The 21,573-nt window shown below is 53.3% G+C and overlaps 1 protein-coding gene across 2 annotated transcripts in view; it reads left to right on the top strand.

Annotated features, from left to right (window-relative positions):
- LZTS1 (leucine zipper tumor suppressor 1) overlaps positions 1-10,437 on the top strand; it is a 62,403-nt gene extending 51,966 nt beyond the window's left edge. For both annotated transcript variants that reach the window (XM_070459712.1, XM_070459713.1), the window contains 3 exons: positions 3,622-4,099; positions 5,452-6,240; positions 9,649-10,437. In XM_070459712.1, coding sequence (XP_070315813.1) covers positions 3,755-4,099; positions 5,452-6,240; positions 9,649-10,302 — 1,788 coding nt within the window. In that variant the 5' untranslated portion in view covers positions 3,622-3,754 and the 3' untranslated portion in view covers positions 10,303-10,437. The remainder of the gene's footprint in view (positions 1-3,621; positions 4,100-5,451; positions 6,241-9,648) is intronic.
- Positions 10,438-21,573: the final 11,136 nt, after the last annotated feature.

Raw genomic sequence — 21,573 nt, forward strand, 5'->3', positions numbered from 1 at the left:
GGCTTTAAATAAATGTATCAGACCTATTAGCTTCTGGTAAGATCTAATAAACTGCTCATGATGGCCCCATGAGATATCATCATGTTTCCCTGATTCTAAGAGACCATCAATTTAATAAAAGCTTTTCATAGAAATGCATATATTACACTTACAGAATGCTGTTTTGTTGTGTGGTGCTCTTATGATTGGAATGTCAGTCAGTCAGTCAGTTCAGTCACTCAGTCGTGTCCGACTCTTTGTGACCCCATGAATCGCAGCACGCTAGACCTCCCTGTCCATCACCAACTCCCAGAGTTTACCCAAACTCACGTCCATCGAGTTGGTGATGCCATCCAGCCATCTCATCCTCTGTCGTCCACTTCTCCTCCTGCCCCCAATTCCTCCCAGGAATGTAGGATGTATTTATTCATATCATAGCTACTTTATTCTTCAAGATGACAATGCATGTTTGAACCTGAGCCTTCATCTTCAGGGTCTGAAGAGTCTTCTGGTTCCCTCAGCTGTGCCCATAATACCCTCTTATCACCCACCTGGGATGTCTTCTGCCCCTTTCAGTTGACAGGGTAATTTAGAGCAGAATAAAGAATGCAGGGTTCCTTCTGCATTTCCTATTTTATTAAACTTGCCATGTCCCTCCCCTCCCACCGCTTCTTAATTGAATCATCTGTCTTTTGACTGACTGAGAAATACTCCTTCTCAATGCATGACAATCACACAGCATTTCCAAGCTCTGAAAATCAGGTGACCCAGGCTTGAGCAATTCGCCTTATAGGGTGCCTGCATTGCCTTCTAGTGCATTCCTCTGTCTGATAACCAGCAAGGCTGTTGTTATTGTTTTCAACATTGATTATAAGATGCAATCCTATTACTTAAAAAAAAAAAAATTTAAGTGTATCTTAGCGTTGGTTTGTGACACTGAAGGTAAAGACGTAAAGATGAAGGTAAACTCTCTTAAGAGTTTAACCTCCCACGTCATGGCTGGCAGGGAGCGTAACTGGGAACCCAAACCAAGTCGGCCACGTTGCTAGTCATTGTTCAAGGCTGCAGCTGTCTCTCCCCTCTTCTTGTGAGCCCTCTCCAGTCAGGCCATTCTTCACACCTTTCTACCCAAAACCACTCTTGTCAAGGTCACTTGTGCCTCCACACAGCCAAATCCACTCGCCAGTTCTTAGCTGCCATCTTAGTTCAGCGTCACTTGACACCATCTTCATCCTTACCTTTCACGGGTCTCCTGCATGTCTGTCAGAGACTTCTTAGTGTCTCTTCCTCATCCCCACTCATCTTCCTGGCCTCTGTGAACCAGTCCTCACATTTCTCTTGCCTTCTTGCCCTTGCATTTTCATCTAGTCTCAGAACTAGCTCCGAGACTATGCACAAACAGCTCACACAAGGAAATCTGGAGCTTGCCCTGCTCCACACCCATTCTGCTGCCTACTCTCCATCACTGCTTGGATGTCTAATGGGCTTTGCAATCTTAATGTCTTCAACCAAAGTCCTATTTCCACCCCCACTTCATCCTAAACTGGTTCCTTTTGTGGTCTTTTGCATCTCAATAAATGGCAACTTACTTCTTCTGGATACTTGGATAAAAACATTGAAGTCATCCTAGATTCCACTCTTTCCCTCCCTGCATTCAATCTTTTAACTAGTACCATCAGCTCAACTTTAAAATTACATCTAAAATTGAATCCAGGGCTTCCCCGCTCGCTCAGTGGTAAAGAATCTGCTGGCCAGTGCAGGAGACATGGGTGCAATTCCTGGTCTGGAAAGATCCCACATGCAGTATAGCAACTAAGCCTGTGTGCCACAAATACTGAGCCTGTGCGCTGGAGCCCGGGAGCTGCAGCTACTGAAGCCTGTGCACCCCGGAGCCCACGCTCTGCAGCGCGGGGAGCCACTGCAACGGGAAGCCCGTGCCCCACAACTAGAGAATAGCCTCCTCTCTCCACCACTAGAGAAAAGCCCACAAAGTAGTGAAGAGCCAGCACAGTCAAGAATACGTAAATAAAAATAAATAAAATTGAAAAACACTTGAATCCACAGCTACCACCCTAGCCTAGCCGTGCTAGTCATGCACCTGCTGTAACAGGCCCCACTTCCACCCAAGCTCTTCACTGGCTCTCCCACACAGCAGCCAGAGTGGCCCTCCACAACGCAAGTCAGACCAAGTTGTCAGCTGCTTAAAGCCATCTGGGGGCTTCTTATCTCAGACTGTAGCCGAAACCCTTACGGCCAGTCGGGCTCTCTGTTGCCTGGCCCCTACTAGCTCTCTGACGTCTGCGTCCTCCAAACCCCCACTGCTAACTACCCTCCAGCCAGACTGGCCTCCTTGCCGGTCTCACAAATGCCCACCACATTCCACTCGGGGACTCAGGGCTTTGCCTGAGCTTCCTCTTTCTCCCCACAGGTCTCCACATAGCTTTCTCCCTCGTTTTCTTAGGGTCTCTTCAAATGACACCAAACAGAGAGGCTTCCTTCACATCCCCTGCATAAAGCAGCCACCTCCCCTTCCTGGTGGCTCAGGCGGCAAAGCGTCTGCCTGCAGTGCGGGAGACCTGGGTTCGATTCCTGGGCCGGGAAGATCCCCTGGAGAAGGGAATGGCTACCCATTCCAGTATTCTTGCCTGGAAAATTCTATGGACAGAGAAGCCTTGTGGGCTGTAGTCCATGGGGTCACAAGGAGTCTGACTGAGCAGCTAGCACAACAACAGAATTCCATCCCATTCACTTGGCTTTATCTCCCCTGGAGCGCACAGATCTCTTGAGGTCACACACATTGATCTGTTTATGGCCAGTCCACACTACACTACTCACAAGCCCCATAAGTGCAGGGACTGTAACTGTCCCAGTCACCCCTGCATCCCAGTGCTGAGAAGAGAGCCATCTCAAAGAAGAGGTGGTGCATATATACAATGGAATATTACTCAGCCATTAAAAAGAATGAAATAAGGCCATTTGCAGCAACATGGATGAACGTAGAGAGTGTCGCACTGAGGGAAGTAAGTCAGACAGAGAAGGAAAAATATCATGACATCCCTTTCATGTAGAATCTAAAATGATACAAATGAGCTGACTTAAAAAACACAAAAAGACCAACAGACTTAGAAAACAAACTCACAGTTGCTGGGGGGAAGGGATAGTCAAGGACTTTTGGAAGGTCATATACGCACTGCTATATTTAAAACGAATAACCAACAGAAACCTTTGTATACCACGTGGAGCTCTGCGCAGTGTTATGTGCCAGCCTGCACGGGAGGCGGGTTTGAGGGAGAATGGACATGTGCATATGCATGGCTGAGTCCCTTTGTTGTTCACCTGAAACTATCACAGCGTTGTTAATCAGCTATACCCCAATACAAAATGGTTTTGGTGTTAAAAAAAAAATAAAAATTCTAAAAAAGAAAAAGAAAAGAGCCATCCCATAGTAGGCTTCTAGCAGATGTTTGCTGAATTAGAGGACGAAGGAAGAATGAGAGGGGGAGCCCACTGAGACAGACAGGGCTGAGCCTCTGTTAGGGGAAACACGCATTTCTCTGCTGCCCAGATCTCGAGGTTGGTCACCAGTGGGGACGTGCCATGACCACCCCATCCAGGCTGACTTCTGCTTATGTCTCCTTCCAGGTCTTGGCTCCCCCAGGCTGTGTGAGGCTTCTGCTATGACTGCAGTCTCTTCTCGGAGCCAGGACTGCCGCTCGCCGCCCCGGCCACGCCAGGTCCCTGCTCTGCGCCCGCTGTCCCCGGCGCCCGTGTCAGCATGGGCAGTGTCAGCAGCCTCATCTCCGGCCACGGCTTCCACAGCAAGCACTGCCGGGCCTCGCAGTACAAGCTGCGCAAGTCTTCCCACCTCAAGAAGCTCAACCGCTATTCAGACGGGCTGCTGAGGTTTGGCTTCTCCCAGGACTCGGGGCATGGCAAGTCCAGCTCCAAAATGGGCAAGAGCGAAGACTTCTTCTACATCAAGGTCAGCCAGAAGGCCCGGGGCTCCCACCGCCCTGATTACACGGCACTGTCCAGTGGGGACCTAGGGGGCCAGGCAGGGGTGGACTTCGACCCGTCCACCCCACCGAAGCTCATGCCCTTCTCCAATCAGCTGGAGATGGTAAGTGGACAGGTCTCTGGTGTGGGTGGCTGGGTTGGAAAGGCAGGAAAGAGGCCTGGGGCTGAGAGTGGTGGTGGTGAAGGTCTTAAATGCTTACATCACTGAGAACGCTTACATTACTGAGTGATGCAGAGAGGGCAGGAGTACTCAGCCACACCCGAGAGCAAGATTGGACAAAGGAATAAACACATTGATCAGTCTCCTAATGCAAAAGTCCCGGGTGAGCTTTTAGCACAGAGCAATCAGAGAATGCAAGCCTTTCTGAACTCTGCTGGACTGTGACTCAGGATAGCCAAGGCAGGACCAAGAGCAGTATTTTCAAGTGCATGGGAAGGGGGAGGGGCTCACTTACCATCTGGAAAAGCAGGTGGAAAGCCCACCTGCAGAGGCTATCTTGTTAGGACTCACGGAGGTGGGTTTTCTCCTCCTCCACTGCTCTGGTGGGACAGCAGCTCTCACTCAAACCAGCCCCAAAGCATCTTTGGTGGGATAAGAGCTGTCAGTTTGTTAGTTAGTTTTTCGCCATGCTGTGTGGCTTGCAGGATCTTAGTTCCCTGACCAGGAATGGATCTCGAACCCCCTGAAGTGGATGCATGGAGTCTTAACTACTGGACCACCAGGGAAGTCCTTTGGGTTTGTTATCATCACCAATCTAGCAAGGATGAGGGCAGAGAGTCCCAGGAGCTCAGAAATGCAGCCCTCGTCCCACTTTAAGTTCTCATGTGTCCTGCCAGTCGATGCTAGAAGCATTGTCCTATCAGCACCCTGGCCTCACCTGGGAGGATGAATCTATGCATTGATATGCTAGGAAACGGCCCACATATTGGATAGAGTTTTAAGCTTTTCAAAGTAAAGAGCTTGTAAACTTTGAAGTCCTCTAATAATGAAAATGATGGCTTTAGGGAAAAGATTGTTATTTCAAGCGGTTCTCCCAACCATTGGGGGAGGCCACGGCCAGAGTTCCAGCTGCTGGCCAACTGGAAGCAATGGGGAAGAAGCAGGGATGAACTTCCCTGAGGACTGTGTATCCAGCATCCTTACCTGCAGCACATGGAGCCCCAGAACCCTGGCATGGGGTCTCAGCCAGTGAGCCTAGAAGGGCTGTCATCTAGGAGAAACTGGTGACAAAGTGGTTGGTAGTTCACAAAACAAAGGGCCTGATGATCTTTAAGGATAGGCATGGAGGAATTCCTCCTCCTTGAGGGAGATTCACCACCTTCGGCCCCTTCAGAGTAACGGGTGAGGTCACCTGCAGCCCGTGACCAGGAAGGTGCCATGTAGCTGGCATACATACCTGACTCAGGGCTCATCTCAGGGAGACACAGGGTAAGTATGGCTGTTTTCCTCCCCAGGGTTCCGAGAAGGGTGCCGTGAGACCCACGGCCTTCAAGCCAGTGCTGCCACGGTCAGGCGCCATCCTCCACTCATCCCCTGAGAGCACTGGCCACCAGCTGCATCCCGTGCCTCTGGACAAGCCCAAGGAGCAGGAGCTGAAGCCCAGCCTGTGCTCTGGGGCACTGTCCGACTCCGGCCGGAACTCCATGTCCAGCCTGCCCACCCACAGTACCAGCAGCAGCTACCAGCTGGACCCGCTGGTCACTCCGGTGGGGCCCGCCAGCCGGTTTGGGGGCTCAGCCCACAACATCACACAGGGCATTGTCCTCCAGGACAGCAACATGATGAGCCTGAAGGCCCTGTCTTTCTCTGACGGGGGCAGCAAGCTGGCCCACGCAAGCAAGGACAAGGGCTCCGTGCGCTCCCCCATCTCCACGGACCAGTGCACCATCCAGGAGCTGGAGAAACAGCTGCTGGGGAGGGAGGGCGAGCTGCGGAGGCTGCACCGCAGCTTCGAGGAGAAGGAGCCGGCCGCCAGCCAGCCTCACGAGGAGCGGCCGCGGCGTGGCAAGGACGAGCTGGAGGGGCTGGAGGCCAAGGGCAAGCTGAAGGTGGCCGCGCAGAAGAGCCAGCGCGCCCAGCAGGTCCTGCATCTCCAGGTGCTCCAGCTGCAGCAGGAGAAACGGCAGCTCCGGCAGGAGCTCGAGAGCCTCATGAAGGAGCAGGATCTGCTGGAGACCAAACTCAGGTCTTACGAAAAGGAGAAGACCAGCTTTGCCCCCGCACTGGAGGAGACGCAGTGGGAGGTGAGGATGAGGGCGTGGGCAGGGGGTGGGCAGGGGTTCAGTGCCTGCATTCCCCACCACTTTCTCCAGGTCTCCTCCAGGCTCTAGGCAACAGGGAGAAGTGTGACGTCGCTCAGTCATGTCCGACTCTTTGCAGTCCCACTGACTGTAGCCCGCCAGGCTTCTCTGTCCATGGGAATTCTCCAGGCAAGAAGACTGGAGCAGGTTGCCATGCTCTCCTCCAGGCGATCTTCACAACCCAGGGATCGAACCCAGGCCTCCTGCATTGCAGGCAGATTCTTTACCATCTGAGCCACCAGGGAAACCCAACAATACTGGAGTGGGTAGCCTATCCTTTCTCTGGGGAATCTTCCCCAACCCAGGAATTGAACTGGGGTCTCCTGCATTGCAGGCAGATTCTTCACCAGCTGAGCTACCGTAGCAACAAGGGTGGGAACACAATTGCCCTGGAAAACTGGGCTGGACTGCTGGCCTCCTGACCCAAAGAAAGGGCTCCCCAGGAAACCATGCTGGAGATTTTCTTAGTCTGGGCTTCTTCATCTCCCCAACCCCATGCCTCATGGCCAGAACTGCATTTACTAATTGAGTCATTGGCTGAGAAACGAACAAGAGAACCAAGTCCCAGCCAGGCTGTGAGGGCCACCTCAGTGCATCTGCTCACAGAGGCTCTGCAGGACCGCGAATCATCCCTGGTTCATGATGGTCCCAAAGCCACAGGAGACCATAGCACCATTTGTGATGTTTTTTCTTCATCTTTTGGTTGTTGTTGTTTTCTTTATGGAAGGCTCTGTTTGTACTCTGAAAAAGTCACAGTTCCAAAGCTGCGGGATTTTGTTTTTTAACTTTTTGGCTTCAACATGGCATGCGGGGTCTTAGTTCCCTGACCAAGGATCAAACCCAAGGTCCCTGCGTTGGGAGCATGGAGTCTCAACCAGTGGACCACCAGGGAAGTCCCTCGTCTGTGACTTTTGAGGAAAGGGACCCCACCCACTGCGGGGAGTGGTCACAACTGTGCAGGTCTCAGGGACAGAGTTGGCCAGTCCTCACAGAAGTGCAAGTGGAGCTTCTGTCTGGGGGGCTGAGATGGAAGAAGACAGCAGGAAGAAAGGGGGCTCACATACACACGCACATCCTCAGGCACTCCTGGAAATACGGTGGCTGCACCTGGTCTCACTAGAGAACAGCCTAAGCCCCACATCCTGCTCACTGTTCTCACCTGATGGGCCTCTAAAGGTAGTGCAGGGACCAGAAGAGGCTCGTGCATGGCATTCACCCCAGAGACTCCTGCCCTGGGAAGGGGCTGAGGGCTCACTGGGTCTGGTTAGACCAGCATCACCCCTGGGTGGGGGTGACACGCCATCAGCCACACAGCCATCTGTCTGAACTGATCTCCTGTGCTTATTCTGGAAATTAGAGTGACAGATGTTATCAAGGGGAGAGGAGAAAGATCCTTTCTGAGGAAGTGATGGGCAGAGGCACTAGAGAGGTGGGCAGGCAGTCTCACTTTCTGTCTGCCAGGTCTCCCAAAGAGGGAGGGACCTCAGCCATGGGACCAGTGCTTTTCTTCTTCTCATCACTGTTGGTTCAGGAGACCCTCTCCAGGCCATGGTTTCTCAGCCAGGACTTGGGAACACTTTGGCCCATCTCAGAACATAAGCCGACGCTAGCATTGTGCATCCATCCTTGCTTGTCTAATCCAGAACTAAGCTGGACATGGCTGTGACCTCACTCCCAGGGTGTCCAGAGTATTAGTAAAACAATAAATGAAGTAAATTTTCACAAAAACATAGACATTATAACAAACATATTTATAACAACAATAATTCATAGAGTGTTTATTAATGCCAGGCCCCAGGTCCTTTCATTTAACCTTTACAACAGCCCAATGAGTTAAGGACACTGAAGCATGGAGAACAATTATAATAGCAAAGAGCTCGTTAGATGACCTGCCAAAGTCACCACAGAGCAGGTATCAGAGCCAGGATCTGATCCTGAATTAGGTCCCAGAGTTCAGAGTTTCATGTTCGTAACGGTACTGTGCTAATGGATGCAGAATTGGCCGGGTCACTCTGGTAGAGCCAGGATTCAAAGCGAGGCCCCGGCCTCAGCCACGGCTCTGCCACCCCCTCCATGACACAAATCCAGGCTCACCCTCGGAAGGCTGTTTCAGCCCCAGCCAACCATGGTGGTGGGGCTGTGCACACTTCGGAGGTGGTGCGTGAGAGCAAGGGGTGGTTCTACCTCAAGAAAAAAAGAGGAAATATTAAAACTTCCAGTCTTGCTCAAAGAATCTATTCTGTGGAGGCCCAGGCCCTGGCCTTCATTCTAGCCATCTTCCCTGCAGGCCAGCAGAAAATGCTCTTGTAACACAGCCAGAAAGACTGGCCTTGGACACATGACCCCCAGTGGCCTGGACTCCATAGACACATGGGTCTGAGTCAGTGTCATTGGTATCATTAGTTTTGTTTGCTGCTCTTAGCCAACTTTTGATGGAGATTGAAGTAGAAATGGTGGAGGACACTGGGGAAAACAGTGGCTCATCATTTGGCAGATACCAGCTGGGCACTGTTTCTGAGCCCAGTTGGTTGCTGGGGTGCAGTCATGATTGTGTGAATATTGTCTTTATCCCAAGAGGAAGGAGAACAGAGTATGTGCAGGGGTGAGGCCAGAGGGTAAGAGAGTATACACAGATGATAGAAATTAGGCAGACCCAAAATTGACATCATTGCTGTTAATGTAGACAGTGGAGCTACCAGCTGTGGGCAGATTAAACCACTGGCCCTTAATTTATACATAACTATAAGTTTGGGTGGACTTCCCCAGTGGTAAAAAAAAAAAAAAAAGAAAAGAAAATCTGCCTGCCAAAGTAGTAGACATAAGAGACACAGATTCGATCCCTGGGTGGGGAAGATCCCCTGGAGAAGGAAATGGCACTGCAGCATTCTTGCCTGGAGAATCCCATGGACAGAGGAGCCTGGTGGGGTCCTTCATGAGGTCCCAAAGCCACGACTTAGCGACTAAACAGCAGGGACATGGGTTTGGGTACGGACTGAGATTTAGGTTCTGAATTGGGGGTGAGATAGGCTTGTGGGCAGACCCAGCCAGATTCAGAATGAAAGGAGCCTCATAGAGGGGCTTGGCCTTCGTGGGTCTCCCAGACCACCATGCTGGGACTCCTTCCAGGCACCCTGAAGGGACTGGGTGGGCCGCGCTGGGTGGCTTTCAGGAGCTTAGTTCCCCGATCAGGGATGGAAACCGCATCATCGGCAGTGAAAACCACGAGTCCCAATCACTGGATGGCGTAGGATTAAGTGCTTTTAAGCAGTGAGGTGTGACCCCTGCCCACTACGTGCGGACTCTCACCCCCTGGCTCTCTCTTGTCCCTGCCCTGCCCCTGCCCCATGGCAGGTGTGCCAGAAGTCCGGCGAGATCTCCCTCCTGAAGCAGCAGCTGAAGGAGTCCCAGACAGAGATCAACGCCAAGGCCAGCGAGATCCTCAACCTGAAGGCCCAGCTGAAGGACACGCGGGGCCGGCTGGAGGGTTTGGAGCTGAAGACGCAGGACTTGGAGAGCGCGCTGCGCACCAAGGGCCTGGAGCTGGAGGTCTGCGAAAACGAGCTGCAGCGCAAGAAGAACGAGGCGGAGCTGCTGCGGGAGAAGGTGAACCTGCTGGAGCAGGAGCTGCTGGAGCTGCGGGCCCAGGCCGCCCTGCAGCGGAGCCGGGACGCGGCTGCGCTGGGTCCCGCCCCCGCGGACGACGTGCCCGCCCTGCAGCGCGAGCTGGAGCGGCTGCGCGCGGAGCTCCAGGAGGAGCGGCAGGGGCACGACCAGATGTCGTCCGGCTTCCAGCACGAGCGGCTGGTGTGGAAGGAGGAGAAGGAGAAAGTGATCCAGTACCAGAAGCAGCTGCAGCAGGGCTACCTGGCCATGTACCAGCGGAACCAGCGCCTGGAGAAGGCGCTGCGGCAGCTGGCCCGCGGGGACGGGGCGGGGGAGCCCTTTGAGATCGACCTGGAAGGGGCTGACATCCCCTACGAGGACATCATCGCCACCGAGATCTGAGGGGCCTCCTGGGAGAGGGCTCGGGACCTGGCACTGGGAGGCAGGTGCTGAGTCGTCAGTGGGGGCTCCCGTGCCCTGATCCCCTGCTCAGGCCTCAGAGAAAAGCAGCAGAGACTTCGGGGCGGGGAGATTGGGTGGGGGGTGGGGGTGGGGGGACGCTTGCGGCTACAGGGCCTCTCCTGGCCTTTCCCAAGATCCAGCGCTTAGCAACCCTGCAGCCGGCCAGACCTCCAGCTTTGCCAAGAGAGGAGTCCTGGGATCATCAAGATTTGGTTAAGGGCTTCCTAAAACTTGGTCTTTGTTCAAAATGCTTAGAGATTTTGAATGCTCTAAGCATTTAGAGGGTTCCCTAAATGCTGTCCCAGAGAGGGTGGTGACTGATGGAAGCTCCCTTCCACCTCTTTTCCTACAACTTTTCTCGCCCCCCATCCCCGCTCCCAAATCACTGGGGTGCCCCTTGGGAACAGAACACAAGCATTTATGACCAGGAGCTTTGGAATCTGACCTGGTCATACCTGAGCTATTTCCCCCAGCCCCGGAGGGACAGGGGTTGGAGTGGGATGTGGAGAACCTGGCCGAACAGCAATCAGAGCTTCCCGACACTGTTGGTCTCAGAAAGGAGGGGGAAGCTGGGGCCACCCGGGGGTTGTCGAGACTCAGCCAGACCAGAGGGGGTCTGAAGGAGAAGCTAGGTGGTGACAGCCAGACCCTCTAGCCCTGCTGACTGGACGTGAGCAGCCTCTGGGTAACTGGTGGCCTTTAATCTCTTCTTAAAGCCATAGCCCCAAGGTTCTGGGGTAGGTGCTGAGGAGGAAAGATTGAGGGCTCAGGGATGCAGGGAGTGTGTGACTCCAAGCTGTCCCCAGGGGAGCCCCCAGATCTTTTCATCATGAGACCAGAGACAGGGATTTCTCCTCCTGTTCAAGTTGCTCAGCAGTTACCCTGTATTGGTTTTCATTCCTAAGAACCAAGTCTTTGCTTGAACTCAGATTAACCTGTGTCCACTGAGATGGCACAGGGTCAGCTGGGCTCGGCCTTCCCCCTTCACCTTCAGCTCCATCCTGCTGCCAGTCATGTCCCTTGTCACCTCCAGGGCCAAGTGCAGACAGAGCCTTTACAGGTCAGGGGGGGAGCCCCAAACTGCCAGTGTCCAAAGACAGTAAGAGGCTCAAACACAGCCTCTGAACGACCCTGGGGCCCCCGGCTGCCCCCCCCCACCCCCCGCCACTTGCATTAGCCCCACATGAGCCCTGTAGCCAAGGACCCCTGCAGAAGCCTGCAGAACGCTGGCCTTCCCTTTCAAAGATGTGTGAAGAAAAGATTGTTTCTCAGTTGCTTGGATCAGGGAATTTTCTTCTTCTTTTTCCTTTCTTGTCTTTTCAGACACAAGCCAGATCTTACAGGCAGCCAGGCTGTTCCATGTTCTATTTTTGCCTCGAGCTGCAGCTGCTGTTCCTGGGACAGCCAGCCCCGGCTGGATTCCTGGGCTCACGCCCGCATGCTGAGGGGGGTTCACCAAACGTCTGAGTACGCAGCAGCCCCAGGCCCTTGCTCCCCAGTTCTGTCCCCGACTGCAGACCCCTCCAGGCCCCAGGTGGTAGTGGGGAGCTGCTTCTCCTCCAGCCCCCCATCCTGCCAGGGTCCCTCCTTGAGCCTAACTGAGAGCAGGGCCGCCTTCCCGAATGCTGGGTCTGCCTTCCATTCCCCAAGTTAGGCTGTGCTTGTCCTGCCTTCATGTGACAGAGGAGCCTTTCTGGAATTTCAAGCCATTACTCTTAGTCATAGGCTAGACTTAAGCCTGGAATCCACAGGCCCAGAGCCCCCTCTCTGCCTGGAGGCCAGTCCCCTCCACAGGACACAGGCAGATTACCCCCGTTCCCCAGGTCACAGACTTCCCGCCCCTTGTCTCTTGGTTGCTCCATCTCCACCAGCCTATGCCTTGTCTGAGTCCTTTCCTCCCAGAGACTGTTCTGCCAGATAGAAAAAGAGGCTGCTGCCCCCTCCTCAGGCTGGAGACCTCCCCTCCCAAAGGGCAGCCAAAAGCCCACTGCTCTGCCCTTAAGATTAAGCTGCAAAGAGGTGGGGGCTAAGCCCCAGGGGCGGGAACTCAGGGGTACAGCAGCTCCACCGCAGTGTGACAGTGCCCTGCACCCCATCCCCATCTCTGCCCCGGGCCAACCCATAGAGCCCTCCCTGGGTTGCCGCCAGCCCGAGGCTCCAGGGCAGCCCAGCTGCCCCAGAATCCAAGTGTCCTGTAACACGGCGACCTCGCGTGGTGTGGTTTCCCCTCCCTTCCCTGTGCTAAAACCTCCGTGCTATTCCTGGACCTTGCCAAACCCAGCCTCTCTCCGGAAGGAGCCTCTGAGCAGCAGAGGCTGAGCAGGACTGGAGAAGTTGGCCACGCAAGCCTCGGAACAGGCGGCCTGGCCCGGGGCCAGCGGGAGCTCTCCCTCCCTTCCCCCGAGCACGGCTGCTGGCACGTATGCTCGCTGGATCAGAGCCGCGGCTCTGCTACCCAAAGGATGGTGAAGCTCTGCCGGGAGCAAGGAGTCAGCCACGCCGAGGGGGGCTCTGCCTCTGGGCTTGGGAGCGACCAGACTCTCATGTGGCGCCCACCCTGGATTTATCCTCTGGTCTCTGCGTTCGGGTTAACCCCTGCTGGGCACAGTCGGTCCCCATGAGCACCGAGTTCCATGGGGACTGCGTTGGGGTGGGGTTGGGGGGCACCTCCCCCCTGAGAAGCACCCGCCAAGCCTCTGCCCCTGCTCGCCTCCCGGCCCAGCCTGGGCCACTTCTTAGGAGAGAGAGATCTTAGGGGTAAGGCACGCTGGGCGGTCAGAGCCGCAGCTGTCCCTGCCAGGAGGGCACGCACCTATGTGCGCACCTGTGTGCTTTCGTGCTCTGCCTTCCTCATCTATCTGTGGTGCCCCTTGCGCTTCCTCTTCAGGCAAAGCGCGAACCCCGGCCCAGGCTTACTATGGATGGACTGGCATTTGGAAGACTATGTACAGAGTCATTTTTCTCTTGGTTGTGTCTTGTTTGGTTTGCTCTGCTTTTGACAGCTTTATTTTTGATGCCCCCTTTTGGCCATGTAAACTATTTCTGGGAATTTTATGTTTTTATTTATGAATAAAGAATGCCATTTCTCATGCCCTCCCAAGCTACCCTCCTTCCCCTGGATGTGGCATGGCAGCTCCCTGGAGCTCGCGCATTTGGAGTAAGAAAGGTGATGTCCCTTCCCACCAGTGGGGGAGGGAGGGATGCGGGGGCGGGGGGTTGGGGGGGTTAGGGCCAGCTTTGATAGCGGCTGTATTGGCTGGTAGGAAAGCAGGGGCCTTGGCATCAGGTAGATCTTCAGCTGGTCCCTGCCCCTCACCAAACCTGTGACCGTATCTGTGTGACCAGGTCTTGAGGAGAACCTGAGGAGGTGGAAAGGAAACCAAGGGCTGTGGTCCCCTGCAAAGACAGAGGGTTTTCCGAAAGAGAGCCCTCTTCCCTCCAGCCGTTCACCTCGCCAGCCAGCTCCTTGGCCTATTACACACGGCCTCATTGGCTGGAGACCAGGGTGGCTATTGTCACCACCCCCGGGCCTCCCAGCTAGGACGGTGCAGTCACCACAGTGGCCATCTGTCCAGCCTTCTCTGTGCCAGCCTGCCTTGTTCACCCTGACGAGCAATCCCTACTGCTCTGGGGCCCAGATTTGAAACTCAAAGAGCTTTTCTACTCAGGTGGCAGGAGACAGAAGGGACTTGCAAAGAGGTAATTACAAATACAAGGCAGCCTGTGGAGCCCCTGTTGGGTAGATGTCAGTGCCTCTGGGTGGGAAAGATCAGGGTCTCTGGGAAGGTGATGGGCAGGAGTGGGACATTAGAGGAGTGGAGAGGAGAGGGAAGACAAGCAATGCAGCCCAGGGCGGCCTTCCCATAGCTGTGGTCTCCCTGCCTGTCTGCACAGGTGACAGGCCAGCGAGGCAGATGGGGATGTGCAGGGGCCGGCGGGGGGCGGTGGTCACACCCTCCCAAGCAAGCTACCCTCCTTTCCCTGTCTGTGTCATGGCAGCTCCCTGGAGCTCCTGCATTTGAAGTAAGAAAGGTGATGTCCCTTCCCACCAGTGTGGGGGTGGGTTGTGGGGGGTGAGCTTCAAAGTGCAAAGAACTTTGGCAGCTGGCCAAGCCTGGACAGGAGCCCACATCTAAATCCAGAACCCCAGTATTGGGGCAAAGATGCCATGTCAGGCCTAGGTGACTCTTCCCCTTCTCCTGGACCTGGCCCAAGGCTGGCAGGCCGCTGCATTGGTGACGCCCATGGGAATATGCCCCCACTGATGACCCTGTGTAGCCCTCTCCCCAGGCAGACCCTAGGACTCACTTAAGTTAATCCAAGTCAGCAGAAGTGATGCTCCACCAGTTCCAGCGTAGCTTGGCAGCTTCCACTTTTATGTATATTCTTGGGCCCCACAAGCTGCCGTATGAGAAACCCTTCAAGTCTGCTGGGAGACCCCCTGGAGCAAGAGAGGTCCTGTTGTCCTGCGAGTGACCAGGATCCAGCCAACCCTCATGAAGCAGAGGCTCACTTCCCCCATTAAGCCCTTCTAGAATCTTTACCAGAGCACATGGAATGGTGCTATTTTTAAGCCTCTTAGTAAAACCCGGGGTGATTTACCATGTGGTGCAGAAAAGAGTGGGCTTCCTTAGTGGTTCAGACGGTAAAGAATCCACCTGCAATACAGGAGATGTAGCTTTGATCCTTGGGTTGGGAAGATCCCCTGGAGGAGGGCATGGCTACCCACTCCAGTAGTCTTGCCTGGGAAATCCCATGGAGAGAGGACCCTGGCGGTCTACAGTCCATGGAGTTGCAAAGAGTAGGACACGACTCAGACAATAACACTTTCACTTCACAGAAAAGGGTAACCCAAACACCTTGTGGCCATCCCCTTACTTACCACCCCAACACACCTCTTTCTGTCCATAGGGCTTATGTGCGCGCTCAGTCGTGTCTGAGTCTGCCACCCTTTGGACTGTAGCCTGCCAGCCTCCTTTGTCCATGGGATTTTCCAGGCAAGAATACTGGAGTGAGTTGCCATACCCTCCTACAAGAGATCTTCCCAGCCCAGGAATTGAACCTGCGTCTCCTGCATTTCCTATATATACTGCAGGTCGATTCTTTACCACTGAGCCATCTGGGAAACCCAGAGGGCTAACAGAGAAGCCGGGTATCTGGAAAGGGACAGGGCTGTGGGAAACCGCTTCAGCTGCAGGAAAGGCAGCCACGTGAGCGGTGGAGGGCAAAGGCTTTCCGCCACCCCACTTGCTCTGGAGTGCTGTCAAGGCTGTAAGCCTTCCCTGAGCACCACCCCCCCACACACACCTCAAACCTCCTTATTATTTTAGGGAAAAAATAGAACAAAAGGGGAACGATATATATAGCTTCTCAGAGTTTCTCACAGAGCCATAGACAGACTGTGCTGTGGCCGTCAGGAGGGAGGCAGACCAGCGATGGTCCCGGCAGCCCCCGCAGCAGGTGCTTTCTGAGTTATATGAGGAAGGTCACGCTGCCCTAAATTTCTTCCCGGCTCAGGCTTCTCGAGGCCTGAAATACCAGCGCTGCATTTATCCACGTGTGCACGCGCGTATCCACTGCGCTGTGCCGTGCTCGGTTGCTTGTCGTATCCAGCTCTTTGTGACCCCATGGACTGTAGCCCGCTAGGCTCCTCTGTCCACACGATTCTCCGGGCAAGAATACTGGAGTGGGTTGCCATGCCCTCCTCTGGGGGATCTTCCAGACCCAGGGATCGAACCCGCTCCTACATTATGGCTCCTACATTGGCAGGTGGGTTCTTTACCACTAGCGCCACCTGGGAAGCCTGCATGCCTGGATCTATTCAACACAAATTGACCGAACTCCAACTCTATGCCCAGCCCTGTTCTAAAGGCCAGGAATTATACAGCCGCAAACGAACTTTGTCAAGGTTCTTTCTCCTGATGGAGTTCACACTCTGGAACTAAACGAATAAATCAAGTGATTTTCCTGAGAAATGAGATGAAGGAAGTAAATAGGATGATTGAGCCAGTGGGAGCCAGGTGGCACTGTGTCTAGAAGGGTGGGGGGAATAGGTTCAGGAAAAGAAGATCAGAAAACCAAATTATCCCCTCATTTCAACATTTGGGGAGACTGTGCCAACCATCATCCTTTCATAACGTGGACTCCTCTTCACCCCGATTTCTCTCCCTTGGAAACTTCACCTTCTCACAGGGTCTCAGCAGACCTTTTCCTGGTAGGTGGCTCACCATGCTTCCATAACCTTAGCATTCACTTGTTACTGGCCCCAAACATCCCCAGTCCTGAGGAACCTTGAGCCTCCCTTTCCTCTCACTAAAAAACAATTCCACCCAGCATGTCCCATGAAGACCCTTGAGAAGTCTGAAGCATTAAATGCTGTTCTTCCACATGTAAAAGTTAAAAATCAAATTTTGTGAAATAGCACAATCCTTACATAAATGCTAAAAGAGCATCTTTCCATGTAATCTGACAGAGAAATGTTCAATTTTAACTAATTTAGCCATTTTAATTAACTTAGCCATCTCTCTCTCTAGGTATTTATGTATTTTTTGGCCTGTTTGTTTTGGTGGGAGGGGTCTGCCTTACTGGGTGTGCAAGCAGAAGTTTATTAGCCTATTGTATAATCCAAACTGCTTTCCCACAATGTCCCTATTCTATCAATATATCCTTGCAGGTTGGAGCCATCATTGATCCCCCCCACCACCACCTTTCCATCATCTTGTCTATCCAGTCAGATCCCACATCCTCTAGAGCCTCCTCTTTAAAGCCTTCCTCCTGTCCTCTTTTCTTCCAACATCTACTGATCCAGCTGAGGTCATCCAAATAACCAATCCAAATAATAATCCAAATAAGTTCCAACCACCTCACTTTTACAAATGTGCAAAAGAGAGGCCAGCCAGACAGGGGAGAGGACTTTCTCAAGGTCACACAGCTAGTGAATTACAGAGCTTGGTCACCTTGATGACTCTCAGATCCCCACTGGTTTCTCTCCCAACTCTGGTCCATTAAATCCATTGACACACAACACTCAGGTTTTTACCCCCAGTGCTGCTCCCACTAGGTTCCCCACTTGCTCAGAACCTTCAGGGGCTCCCCTCAAACCTCAGAATAAAGTTGAGTCCCCTTAGCTGGCTTTAAGTCTCTGCCTTTTATGGTTCCAACATCTATCTCAGCAAACCTGACTCTAACCACAGGTCAAAGCACAGAACCCTAAACCATCACAACTACCATCAACATAAGCTCAACAAACACAAACGCATTTCTTGTCAGACACAATCTTTATGAAAAGTAAAAAACCCACTCTGGGACTTCCCTGGTGGTCCAGTGGGTTGAGAATCTGCCTGCCAACACAGGGGACATGGGTTTGATGCCTGGTCTGGGAACTAAGATCCCATGTGCCTCGGGGCAACTAGCAAGCCCACATGCCACAACTACTGAGCCCCATGTGTCCTAGAGCCCGAGTTCCCCAACAAGGAAACCACTGCAACTTGAAGCCTGTGCACCACAATTAGACAGTTGGCCCTGCTCACTGCAACTAGACAGAGTCCATGCAGCAACAAAAGACGAGCACAGTGATAAATAAAACACACTTTGCTGCCCAGTCCTGTGTTCCACCCTGAGACCCAGCCAAGGAGCCTCAATGGGAGGCAGCATGGCCAGGGTCAAATGCAGACTCAGAGCTAGCTGAGTTCACCTCCAGCCCCTGATGCTGCTGAGCTGTGTGATGTTGGCTAAGTGACTTAACTTCCTTGTGCTTTGGAGGGTGGTTTTGACAATTCAGTGAAATGATGTCTAATAAAAGCTTGAGCATTGCTATTATTTTTACACTGCTATCATATTTTATTGTTACCATAAGTATTGTATGCTTGTGTGTGCATTCAAAGTCATTTCAGTCATATTTGACTCTGTGCGATCCTATGGACTGTAGCCCACCAGGCCCCTCTGTCCATGGGATTCTCCAGGCGAGAATATTGGAGTGGATTGTCTTTTCCTTCTCCAGGGGATCTACTCAACCCAGGGATCAAACCCTCATCTCATCTCCTGGATTGGCAGGCGGGTTCTTTACTACTGGCGCCACCTGGGAAGCCCACCATAATTATTATTATTTGTTAATATAATGTCACTGCTTCACGCTGTGATAAACTGCAGTGTTGGCCCAGGCTCCTGCAGCCCCAGCAAAGCTCCCTGCCTTGGAGAACAGCTGACTTTACTCTGGTCAACTGTCTCCCTACCACCCCCCAGCATTGTCTCCCCAGCTCTAAACTCCAGAAGGCTGATGTGTGGGGAAGAAGCTCCTGGGACAGAGGGTACAGCTGAGGGAAGAAAGGAACAAAGAAGGATTTGCTGGGGTGGTGGGGGGGGGGGGGGAGTTGGAGGTGATGATGGAGCAGGCCTGAGCCCCAGCCAGACTGTGACAATGGCCAAACCCCATGCCTGGAGGGAGCCTGTTAGACGGCAGTTCACCACCTTCCCCAGTGCAGTCCTTCTTCTGTCACAGCCCCTCCCCTCTCCACCCTGCACACACTGATGCACATGTGACCCCATGCACACACAGTCACCGTCGTGTTCTCCCTTCCACTCACCCCGTGCCCCCAGTCCCACTGCCTTAATTATGTATGGCTAATTGATCAGTAAGTAGGCTCACGACAGCTTTTGTAACCAGTGACAGGTGAGGCAAATTAAATTCCTTGCACCAAAAATAACAGGACAATTTGCCTGCCAGCATCCATCACACGGTGACACCCTCCTGGGCTGTGGGGCCAAGTGCAAGGCAGTACGTAGCCGGAGGGTTCAAGGCCCAGGCTTCCCTTGGATTGATTGGTTCTCCAGGCTGAACAATGGGAACGACGGAGCAGGCAGATGGTGGGGTGAGGACCAGTGGGTGCCATCCACTCCCGGAAGGGAGTTATCAGCTCCTGGGCCGGGGCTGGATGACTTCCCAAATCCACATGAGGTTTGCCCTCACTGGAGGCTGCATTTTATACATGAAGAAGCTGGGTTTGGGCTTCCCATGTGGCACAGTGGTAAAGAATTTGCCTGCCAGTGCAGGAGTCATAGGAGACACGGGCTCAATCCCTGGATTGGGAAGATCCCCTGGAGAAGGAAATGCAACCCACTACAGTATTCTTGCCTGGAGAATCCCATGACGGAGGAACCTGGCAGCTACAGTCCCTGGGGTTGCAGAGTTGAGTATGGCTGCGCGCACACACACAAACCTACCCCCTGCCGCATGCATGAGGCCTACCTGTGGCCACTGCCCAGTCTCTCTCTCTGGCATGAGCCTGCCTCTTCCTTTCACCCTTCTTTCCACTGGCAGGCAGATCTGGAAGTGCCATAAAAGGCTGTGTTCTGAGCCCCTCTTCCCCATCTCCCCTCAATCAGGCTCGTCCCTTACAGAGTCCTGAAATTCCACTATTAGAAATGCCTGGCCTTAGGTTGAGCTTTCAGAAGTATCGACATCCCAGGAGAGGGACCCCAGAGGAAGTGAACTGGTTTCTGACGTATTTCCCACACTGGAGACGAGTGAGGTCATGTGAGATTGCTGGGCTTCAGGGTTGGGATGGGGGGCGGATGGGACAGGGGTTCAGCAAGGGGGGTCAGCTGCTCAAGCCTACCTTGCCTTTCTCCCCCACTCCCATCTGAGTGGGTCAGGCTCCCTTGGGGGCCACCTGACCCCCTGCCCCTGCCAATGCCTGTCTGAGCAGCACAGAGTGCGGCCATTCCTGGCCTCTGCTTTGGTCACCATCAGATGGGAGAAGGGGCTTCCCAGGTGGCGCTAGTGGTAAAGAACCCACCTGCCAACGCAGAAGACATAAGAGACACGAATTCCATCCCTGGATCAGAAAGATCCCTTGGAGGAGGGCATGGCAACCCACTCCAGTATTCTTGCCTAGAGAATCCCATGGACAGAGCAGTGGTCCATATGGTCATAAAGAGTCGGATATGACTGAAGTGACTTAGTAAGCATGCAGATGGGAGGAGAGGGCTGCCCAGCCAGAGGTCCAGCCTGGAAGAAGCCCCAGGACCGTCCCTCCAAGCCCTTCTTGGACAGACAGGGAGCCCAAAGAAGCCAGGCCCACCCGAGAAAACAAGAAACAGGAGGAGTCTGAGCACCTGTGCCCACTGTCCAGACCCCCAGCCTCCTGTACCAGCTTCCCCTACCCAGGTCTGTGAAAGCAAATGCTTTCCAGGGAAATTCTGGCTCTGCCTCCCAGCTGGCTGGGCCTCAAAGACTATACTTAGAAAGCGGGAGGGGCCATGGCGATGCCAACTGGCCAGCTCCAAACGAGAGCTGGCACTGCAAAGAGACACAGCTCCGGGAAAACTTTAGTAAACCAACCCCTACCCCCACCCCAAAGCCTGTCTTCCTCAATCTGGTTACCACCTCCCTCCTCCTTCTTCCTGAACCCGAGAAAAGCAGACGTTCTCAGGCTCAATTTCACACTGCCATCTTCTTTCAAATATCTTTGTTTCGTAGGGAATTCTACAGATTCCCAAAGGGCATACCTCTATGAGAAAGGAGTGTACCTGTGGCTGATTCACGTTGATGTATGGCAGAAACCTACACAATGTTGTAGAGCAATTACCTTCAATTAGAAATAAATAAATTTAATTATAACTGCCTTCCCAAAAAAGAATAGGAAATGCCTACTAAGCTAACTTACGTTTCTTACACACACAAATACACACACGTAGAAGGTTAAAGCAGCAAAACAATAGTGCTACTTTTCTCTGGTTTCTAGATGTTTTTAAAGTTGATGTTGAAAACTGGGACCCTACAGGCTTCCCTGGTGGTCCAGTGGTTAAGAATCCGCCCTGCAGTGCAACGGACACCGGTGTAATCCCCGGTCCAGTAAGCTCCCACGTGTGGCCCATGTGCCACAAGCTATAGAGCCCAAGAGCTGCGACTACTGAAGCCTGCATGCCCAGAGCCTGCGCTCTGCAACGAAAGAAGCCAATGCAATGAGAAAGCGACACAACCCCAATGAGAAACCCTGTGAAGAGCAGCCCCTGCTCGCCGTGACTAGAGAAACCCCGGGCACAGCAGCAAAGACCCACTAAATAAACACATGATAAATAAACACATCTTTTTAAAAAGCGAGTTAAGACCCAAGACTTCCCTGGTGCAGGGAGCATAGGTTCGATTCCTGGTCGAGGAGCTAAGATCCTACGTGCCACACAGCCAAAAAAAAAAAAAAAAAAAAAGGAAAA

The sequence above is a fragment of the Odocoileus virginianus genome, chromosome 31, assembly GCF_023699985.2.
Source record: "Odocoileus virginianus isolate 20LAN1187 ecotype Illinois chromosome 31, Ovbor_1.2, whole genome shotgun sequence".
NCBI lineage: Eukaryota > Metazoa > Chordata > Mammalia > Artiodactyla > Cervidae > Odocoileus > Odocoileus virginianus.